Source organism: Pantherophis guttatus, chromosome 2, assembly GCF_059756535.1.
Source record: "Pantherophis guttatus breed Tessera chromosome 2, ASM5975653v1, whole genome shotgun sequence".
In the NCBI taxonomy this organism is placed as follows: Eukaryota; Metazoa; Chordata; class Lepidosauria; order Squamata; family Colubridae; genus Pantherophis; species Pantherophis guttatus.
Window position 1 is genome coordinate 118,380,714 of NC_142064.1, and position 10,315 is coordinate 118,391,028.

A 10,315-nucleotide genomic window follows, 5' to 3' on the forward strand; every position below is an offset into this window, starting at 1 on the left:
TCCCCTGCTTCCAGGATGGAAATACGAAAAGCAAAAGAAATAAGAAAAAGGTTAAAGAGAGGGTTACAATGTGTGAAGAAGGGCTGGCTCAACAAAAGTAGTGGGGAATAAGAAGGTGAAGAGGCTGTGCATAATTTGGATGAATGACTGGTGTAGGCGTGTGTTACCTGATACAGGTAGAAGATCTAATTGGATGCCCGCAAACATCTAAAAATAATAAAATTATCAGAATGATGAGCTTGGGGCTTATTGACTCCAATTTCTTTCTTTTTTTTTGAAAAAATGTTTTTTATTTTTAAACAAAATATAAAACAACCATCATCCATTACAATTACAAAAAGTGTATCGATCGGCTACATATTTTTCATGCTTAATCCCATATCCAAAATTCTCTTATTTGACAATTTATTATATCCCTTTGTATTATTATTGACTCCAATTTCTTGTCCAAACAGCTTCATTTAAAAGAATTGGAGCTGTTGAAAGATGATCTCTCCCCATTATTTTAGTGAAGCAGCTTTTATGTGGCCTCCATTCTTTAAACCAGAGCTGTCTTTTATTTCACCCTGTTGGCCATCAGTGATCTCCTCAGCAGCCTAAATGCTAGGGTGGCCTTGCTTCCTATGGGCCATTTCTATGCATTCTATTAATCCTTTAAATAGCATCACATCATAATCTAAATCCAGAGAGTAAATATGTGACTTTATCTAGAGCAATTTCAGTTGTGATGCCAATGTTGCCTAGGAAGATTGTGATTTTCTTAGACCTGTGCTAAATCCTTTTTGTGAATTTGGTCTTCTTGAATCTTTGGAAGCATGGATTGAAGCATTGTCTCTTGGGCATTGTGCAGTGGAGCCCAATGGTGATGACCAGAATGCTGCCAAGACTATTTCCGTTAGCAGTGAATAAATTGAGAATGCATTGTCCAGACACATGCTGTGAAAGTTTATAGCATGAAGATAAGTTTTGATGAACCCTAAGCCCTGGGCTTGGCTTAGAAATCCAAGTTCTAACAATAGACTGTGATTGTTTTTCTTCTGTGTAATCATGAGAGCTGGAAGCATTGTTATTTTTTTAGCAAATGAACAATGAACACTGGGAATTTCAAAGGTATGCTGAGTAGCAAATTTTGCCCAATTGGCTCCTTTGTTTGTTAATCTTTTTCAGTTGAAAGATTTGACTATTTAAATCTACTGCTTTTGAATTTTTTGTGAATAGAACATAGTAAATCTGAGAGTTTGTTTGTCTATTAAGGGCTGGTATAACCTGAATATTCCTAGTTCAAGTCTTCTGCATCCATGAGATTTACTAAATGCCTAAATTCTAATTATAGAGGTAATAATGCTGAACTTCCTCATGGCTATTACTAAGATTGATTGATGATGATGTACCATTAAGTTAGTGTCGACTTTTAAAGACCACATACATAGATTTTCTCCATGATGATCTGTCCTTAACTTGAGATACTAGGATATATAAAGAAAATATACAACAAATTGATCTACCAAAAATAGTTCAGCAATGTCTTTGGAGCCAGCCAAAGACATTTTTTGTTTCCCAGAATTTTGCTCCAGGCCTCATGTTCTAAAAACAGGAGTCTGTAAAGAACCAAACAAATACCCCAAATTAGGCCAGATCTTTGTGCAGTTCACAAGCAGGTTAATTAGAATTTGTGGGTTAACTACATTTTCTAGTGGGAGGCATCACTGATGTGAATTTACACCTCACATTAAATCACTGGCAGTTGACAACCAGAAAACAGGGTTTGTTGGATGGGTTCCACCACTGTGCTTCCAATAGTCAGGTTCTGTAATTTGTGGGTTCATTGTTTCCATGGTCTAATTATTTAAAAGTCAACTCTAATATGAATTTTCCTGATCTTTCCACTACTGAAGGGATGAGTACGCTGTTCTTTTCCCAAACATCTTATTTTTGATAGGGTTTTTTTTTCCCTTCTCAAAAAATTCCATTAAATGACATAGCAAATGTTTCAGGTTTGACAAAACAAAAAAAACAAAACAAAAACAAAACAAAAACAAAAGCAACCCACTCTATAATCACTTCTGTTTCCAGGTACAATGTTTACCCTATTTAGAAAAGGCTTTTTAAACCCATCACAGAATGGAATCGTGTACTGAAGCTATTAGCACAATGAGAAAACTCAGTAAAATGGAAACAACACACTTGGAGGCACACAACCACTGATGCTTGCCAATTATGTATTGGGCAATTAAGACGGGGATAATCATGTCTGCCTGGGCTCAGAGTATCCGGTTGCCTCTTCTGGAATCAGTGTGTCTGCTTCTTGAGCTAACCCAGTACCTGGAAGAAAGCTCTCCCGAACTGACAATCTCTCAAACTGACAATCTCCATAAATTATCCTGGAGAATCTAATGCATGTGAAGAATGTCCATAATTCCTAGTCTCCTCTAACAGAACTCTCTGACGTTGCTATTAATTATTATTTCTTTTCATTTATATCATGTTTTCTCCTGTAGTTGCTGAAATGCTTAAAGGGCATTTAGAATTCCGTAGCAAAAGCTCCTTTCCTGACACTAAGTGTTTGCTTGAGTCTTTTTCTGAGTAAAAGAAGATGAAAAGGCTTAGAGATCTGGGAAACATACACACTTTGGAGGTGTGTGTGTGTATGTCATAGTCAAGAGATGTCCTGGCAGGGTTTTGGCAGAGATGTCCAGAGACTCCCAATCTGGTAAACTAGACCGGGAAGTGTAGGGGGGAAAAGGCATCTTAGAAACGGCAGATTACTTGTGTATTCTGCATGCAGATTTTAATTTCTGACAAAGATATGGTTGTACTGGGATTGTTCTCAGGAGCTAGCATGGTTATCCTTGGGCTTTTTGGACGTACATCCAGTTTCTCCACTTCTGTTCCGTTCTGTGATTTGAATGGGCACGTGATTAGAATTGCTTCTCTTTTTCAACCACCTATGATTTCCTCCTGCCCCCTGCCCCCAGTTTGTTTGCTCTGCCTTGACCTTCCTTGGAAGGCTAATCAAAATTCTAGCCTGTCCCCTGTGGGGGTTCCCCCCTCCCCCAAGCCCTGGCTGACAGGTTGCTATCTCCCTTCCCCCTCCCTTCTTAAATAATTCAGCTCCCTGTAGCTGCCCCTTGGCTCCATCTGCATCCTGGTTGCTGTTCTCTGGGTCCCTGCCGCGCTAACAACATAAGCCCCTCGCTTGGTAATTGCCAGATGAATAGAGGACGATCATGGGAGACACCAGAGGGAAATGGAAGTGGCAGGAGGTGGCTCTGGTGCAGGAATGCCATCCATCCGTATTATCCTCTGGATTAATGGCATCCAGGAAAAGTGCTGCTCCCTGCGTCTCTACATGTAAAGTGTGAATACAAATCACCTTTTACTCACTGGTAATCTGGGATAGTGTGCTTAATAACCATTTGCAGACTGATTGTCTTCATTGTTTTGTGCACCAGGGAGGGGATTTTTATTTTTTTTTAACCAACATTCTATTCTTGCTCCTCCTTTCTGAGGTGGTAAGGAAAGAGGTATAAGTTTCCATTACTAGCTAGAATAATAGATAATATTAGACAATAGGATTAGCAAATAATTGGGTGCCTAATAGATATTAGACAATAGGATTAGCAAATAATTTGGTGAATGGTTACAGGTGTAAAGTAGAAATGGACAAGGCTGCTTGGTTTAATTCAAGAAAGTTGAGCAGTCGCTGGAATGGAATGGAATGAATGAATGATTGTTTGAAATTTTGGAAAGGATTCCAGAGTGCAGTCTAGACGTATGTAGGAAAACTGCAGACATGTCCACCTGATAATCCAGGCTGTGCTGTGACCCTCTGCATGATCTGAGGTCATCCAGAACAAGTATAAATGGGCATAAACAGTAGTTTCCCCCTCTGAATGCTTTTGAGCCTGAAGTTGACACATTGAAGAGCCACCCCCTAAAGATACAGCTTGTTGGATTCAAGGATTCCAGCATGGTGAGAGATAAATTACAATCTTGTCCTTCCATATTCCATAGCTACAGGCATGTAAAGCAACATCAGGGCTATCTGTGAGTTGTACTGAATCATCTGTCACATGCATGTTGTAGATCCAATATTAATACAAATACTGTATTGTGAGAAGAAGAGGTTCCCTCAAAGAACTTTGAACATGACATCTCCAGCTGTCATTTTAAATAAAAACTACTCCCAAATGGAGGTTAGTCTCCTAATGGGAAATTTCATCCCTCCGTCCTGGGGCTTCCAGTATGAAAAGTATTGAATCCCTAAGATAATTATGCTATTTAGAAAAACAATAACCACGCAGAGAGTTTCATATAGGTATACAAATTACCTTATACAAAAATCAGCTGAAATACAGGTAGTCCTCAAATTACAACAGTATATTTAGTGTCTGTTTGAAGTTAAAACGGCACTAAAAAAAGTGACTTATGACCATTTTTCACACTTACGACCATTACAGCATCCCCATGGTCACGTGATCAAAATTCAGATGGTTGGCAACTGGTTCATATTTATGACAATTGCAGGATCCTGGGATCATGTGATCACCTTTTGTAACCTGACAAGCAAAGTCAAAGGGGAAAGTCAGATTCAGTAACTTAACAATTGTGGCAAGAACGGTCATAAAATGGGGCAAAATTCATTTAACATCTCACTTAACAACAGAAGTTTTAGGCTCAATTGTGGTCATAAATCAAGGATTGTCTGTACTCAGTGGACCAGTCAGTCTCTTGATGCCCTGCAGAAAAATGGGCTCGGAGCTAGCAGATTATATAGGAAAGACCAAGCTCCTTGAAGGTGCAGCATATTTCCAAGACATGGAACCTTTTTAAATCAATCAATTTTTCCTCCTCCCGTAACAGAATAACAAGAGGTGGAAGAGACCTTGAAGGTCTTCTAGTCCAACCCCCTGCTCAAGCCCTATACCATTTCAGACAAATGGTGGTCCAATCTCTTCTTAAAAACTTCCAGTGTTGGACCGCCCACAATTTCTGGAGGCAAGTCATTCCCCTGATTAATTGTTCTAACTGTCAGGAAATTTCTCCTTAGTTTTTGGTTGCTTCTTTCCTTGATTAGTTTCCATCCATTCCTTCTTGTCCTGCCTTCAGGTGCTTTGGAAAATAAGTTGACCTCTTCCTCTTTGTGGCAGGTATTGGGTATTGGAACACTGCTATCATGTTGAACGCCTAGAGCAATAGTTATCTCAAGCAATTTCTAGGCTAGAAATTGCTTGAGATAAATTCTAGGCTAGGAATTCTTGGACATAGATAGTTCGAGAACGGATTCAAAAATCATCAAGTGTTCTGGCTTTGGGTCTGAATTCCATTGCTTTTGTTTCCATTTATGGCAGTAGTGCAGGGCAGGGAATCCAGTGCCAGAACACAGCTTGTGTAAACACCGGGTCTGGTTTTCATTCCAGATAAGGCAGTCTTCTCCATCATTACACCTTCTGTATGCATTGTTCTGGAGCTCCCTTCCTCCAACCAAGGGAAGTGCTAATTGTGAATGATGGGAGTCACTGGGAGATTTGGTAAGGCTAAGCCAATAGATATCCAGTGCCAGGCCTTGGAAATCCGTTGCTATTCAGAGGCAAAATGTGACTTGCTATAGAACAATTTAAATTCTTAGTGTAGATTAAAAGAGCTCAAGCAACAGTAAATAATTATTCCATTCCCATGTAACCGCTTTCATCAGCCATGGGTTCAAAAGCTCAAGGTTTTTTGTGCAGTCTCTTGTTTCTATATCAACTGCTGCTGGTGCTATTCAAATATAAATTTCACATTGTCATTTTATGGATGGCTAAAAGGGAGAGAAGAACCCACTTAGAATAAAATATAGATGGGGATTAAGACAACTGTCATGTTTTCTTGGACACAGTGATTTATTTCTTTATTTTTGACTTGCACCATACCCGTTTTCCCCAGGCCAAGCCTCAACTCAAACAGAGCTTAAGCATTATTTTAAAAGTCTTTGTGCATAGTTACAATTTAGTGGTTATCATTGCATAACTTGGCTGACTCAAACAGTTGTTGCCCCTGGGGAAATATTTAGTCCCATGTTCAAGTAATGCTCAATTTCAGACGCCCCAGTCAGACAGGAAAAGGTCATGTGGAGGCCATTATTATTTGGAATATCTTTGTTTTTTCTCCTGCAACAGAAAAAAAATCTGTAAAAGGGAAAGAAAGAGAAAATTGCTAGAACAGCCCTGTTATTGCAGGGTTTTTTCTAGGACTTCATTTCTGTATCAGCAAGTAGATTTCAGATGTCACTCTTCTCTTATGGCTATGGTACTTCAACCATCACCTTTTCAATGATCCCTGAAGGTTCATTGCAGGAGATGAAAATTAATTTAGCTGACTGACTTAATGACTTTCTCAGGGTATCATGGAGAGATAGTTTGATCTAGTGGTTAAGGTACCGGACTAGGAGTGGAGAATTGTCATTGTCTTAAGCACGGAAGTCATCAGTCACTGTCTCTCAGCCTAGGAAGAAGGCGCTGGGAAATCATTTCCAAAAATGTTGCCCAGAAAAACTGCATTGATGTGTTCAGTAGTAAATATTGATTTTTAAAAAGTTATGCCAAGAGATTCAGCTCAACTGGGGGCAGCCTATAATAGTTATTTTATAAGAGAACTCTTTGAGGGTTATACCTAGTCATTCTGACCCAACAACTGATTGGATTTAGTTGTTCAGACATTTCATCTAATGTCTTGCAAACAAGATGAACTGAAATTACATTAGATTTCAGCCAACAACTTCATTCTATTATGTTTATGGCAACTCCCTTCTCATGTGTAGACCCACTAAGTCTTTTCCAGGTTAACTACGAAGGAGCAGCCATATGGCCTCCCTGCCCTCTTTAACCTTACCAAGAGAAAAATTAAGTCAAACATAGGAGAAGAAGTGAAAAGTTACTTTTGGATCATTTAGCCTTACTTAGGCATTTCCTTTCATTTGATGCCTCCTCTTTTCCTACCATGTTCCCAATGCTTTGCAGGTGTATGCCTGCAACAGGGATTTCATTGTATTTTCATATTCCTCCCTCCCTTCAATTAATGTATCTGGAGGGTAACATTTGGAGGAAGATTGATTAAACACACAATACTGTACCTATGTAATGGGCTGCACCTGGCTAGGTGGATGACAAGGTGTTCAAACAGTGATGCAGCTTCAAAACCGTGACTGGGATTTTTCTGGCACCCCCATGCCAGAAAAGATAAACCCTTTCATCTATCGATTACCTTGCTTGTTCTATTTTGTATTTTTTAAAAAATCTTCCTGGTCATCAGAAATATCTGCTGGGGCAGGCTAGCATATTATGAATATATGCTGACAATAAGAGCTGATAAAATGAAACTTTATTGAAATCTACTGTGTTTGAGGTTTGTCTTCTGCATATCCATTTTATCTCTCTATCTTTATGTATATCCAGGGTGTTCAAAAACTCATTTAATCTCCCCCCCCCACCTCTCTCTTTTATCCTCCATTTTATTACTCTGTTTATCTGCCTCTCCTCTCTCCCATTCTCCTTACTCTGCTATTTCCATCCATCAACCCTCGGTTCTTTTCCATTAGTCCTTGCACAAGCTCCTTTCTTTTTCTTTTTTTCCCTTCAACACCCACCCTCATAAAACCTTCTCCAGATTCCCACCCCCTCCACTCTGCCTCCTTATGATCCATTCTCTCTCCCTGAACAAAAGAAGCTCTCCCCTTTTCCTTCCATACTGAAAAGACATTCCAGGGCACATTCTCCGAATTGGGGTGTACTCTGCCTTTATTCTAATTTAAGGATATCCTAATTTCTATTTATCTTTGTAACCCTCTCCCCCCTCCCTTGTTTTAATAGTCATTGTGAAAAGAAGGATGCTTCACTAATTGCTTATCCACTTCACACAGCACGCTCCTCCAACAAGTTGGACTGAAGGATGATACAAACAAATAAACACAAGGCTTCACTGCTTTTTTCCTTTCCTCCGATCCATTTTGCAGTCTGCACTACAGTCCTTGGGGAAAGGACAGTTTACTGGGAGGGGGAAGGAAACCAATTTACACTCTTTTTTTTTTTTTTGCTAATGCATGCTCTTTCTCTTGTTCTTTCTTCAGCCACAAGTCACACTAGGGCTTGTATGCAGCTGTCTCCTTCTTGGCTATATTACTACCCAGGTGAAGAAAGGAGGCCTGGCCTGTGTTGCCAGAGAAGATGGCCTCAACACCAGCCTGTCTGCTGATGCTGTGGCCACTGGTTCTGATTTTCTGTGATCCAGCAGAATCCATCAAGTTTCCTGAAGACTGTGAGTAGCAATGATATTCTGCTGCATGTGTTTTAAAATGGGAAGGGTGGAAGCTCTCCTTGAACATAAGCTGTCACAAGCGGGAGGGTCTGTGAGGAATTCTGACTGCCTTTTGTTAGTTCTGGATCAGTTTTGAAGTCATGAAACGGCACAGAAACATTCTGGAGGTATGTGATATGGAGTATGAGTGTTTCATTTTCAATGTTTTATTAGAGCCGCAGAGAAATGTGTTTAAGGCACCTTTCTCTGTTTTCTTGACTGAATTAATATTCTTCTGCTTTTGAAAGCTCAAGGTGACAGACACAGAAAAGTCTCACCAATTTTATTCCCAAACAACTCTGTGAGATAGGTTGGACTGAGAGATAGAGAGATAGAGAGATAGAGAGATAGAGAGATAGAGAGATAGAGAGATAGAGAGATAGATAGAGAGAGAGAGAGAGAGAGAGAGAGATATGCTCAAAGCTACCCAAGGAGATCCATAGTTAAGAGGGAGACCACTCCCCAACCACTATAGTACACTGACTTTCCTATTATTTATGATATTAACTTTTCTAATAATGTTCCACATCTCAGTCTAAGCAGTATCATCAGAAATCTAAGGGAGGACCCCTTGGGGTAACAACTCATACTGCCAGCCTAACAGGACAGCCACCCCCAAATAAGAGAGATATAGAGGTAGCTCTCAAGTTACAACATTCATTTACCAATCATTTTGAAGTTAGAGCGACACTGAAATATTGACTTACGACTGGTCCACACATTTGAGACCATTGCAGCATCCTTATGTTCACATAATCAAAATTTGGGCATTTGGCAACTGGCATGTATTAACCATGGTTGCAGCATCCCAGGGTCACATGATTGCCATTTGCGACCTCCTCAGCTTCTTCTAGCCAGCAAAGTCTATGGGGGAATCCAGATTCACTTAACAACTGCATGATTCACTTAACAACTGCAATAATTTGCTTAAAAACCATGGCCAAAAGGTTGTAATATTGGGTGTGTCTTGCTTAACAAATTCCTTGTTAACAACAAAAATTCTGGATCTAACTGTAGTCATAAATTGAAGATTTACGACTGTATTGATGTTGATCGATACAAATGGGTGGTTCTGCATGGTTTATGACAAGAGAAGAAAGATAAATGGGGAAACAGGAATCACTAAGTCCAACACTGAAGAGAATCTTTTGCACCCACCTGCTGCATCTCAGCTTTATGACATTAGTTCTACACACCATGCCATCATTTGGTGAACTTCTTACTAGCCGTGAACATTTTTTCTACATTCTTTGATATCTGCTGTGTGCAAACAATTTCATATTTCTGACATTTCACAACACCTAGATAGATTGGTCACAATACCATTGAAAAGGAGACAGACAGTTCTAATAGACAATGAAAGTGTTAATAATGGAAGTTACTCTTTTAACCTCTAGATATATAAACTCGTCACATTATTTATTTTGGCTAACCATTGTTGTGCAAGAACAGAATATGTATTGACTAGACATAGTTTACCCCAATACCGTTTACTATACTCCGTAATTTCCTGCCCTTGAAAACTATCTTTGCTTATACCTTATTCATTCACTGATTCATGCAGTCTTTTGTTTTTTATATTCTTATCCCTCTCTTTTTGATAAACTTATCAACTCCTATATCTTTCTCTCTATATACATCTATAACTTTCTATCACAGCATATCTGCTCTTCTTATATTTGTTTTGCAATCCACACTTCATTCTGTCTATGACTAAAACCTCTAAGTGTGCTTGTCAGTTGCTGGAGACTTTGTTTTATATTTCAGTCCATGTTCATTCAGGACCACTTTTTCTTTACCGTATATAATCAGGCAATCCATGTTATATGGTATAATTTGTATATAATATGAATCACATTCCAGATTGAAATTCAGATGCCTGTTTACCAGATCAAATTGCAATAGGAGTTGCGGCACAACACTCCAGTACTGTAGTTTATGTTTATTATAATTTGCCAAATATAGGAAGAGTCACAAATCTTAC

At 39.2% G+C, this 10,315-nt stretch overlaps 1 protein-coding gene across 11 annotated transcripts in view; it reads left to right on the forward strand.

Moving 5' to 3' along the window:
* L1CAM (L1 cell adhesion molecule) overlaps positions 1-10,315 on the forward strand; it is a 102,056-nt gene that overhangs the window by 20,530 nt on the left and 71,211 nt on the right. For all 11 annotated transcript variants that reach the window (XM_087886574.1, XM_087886575.1, XM_087886578.1 and 8 more), the window contains exon 2: positions 8,105-8,292. In XM_087886574.1, the coding sequence (XP_087742700.1) occupies positions 8,202-8,292 (91 nt within the window). In that variant the 5' untranslated portion in view covers positions 8,105-8,201. The remainder of the gene's footprint in view (positions 1-8,104; positions 8,293-10,315) is intronic.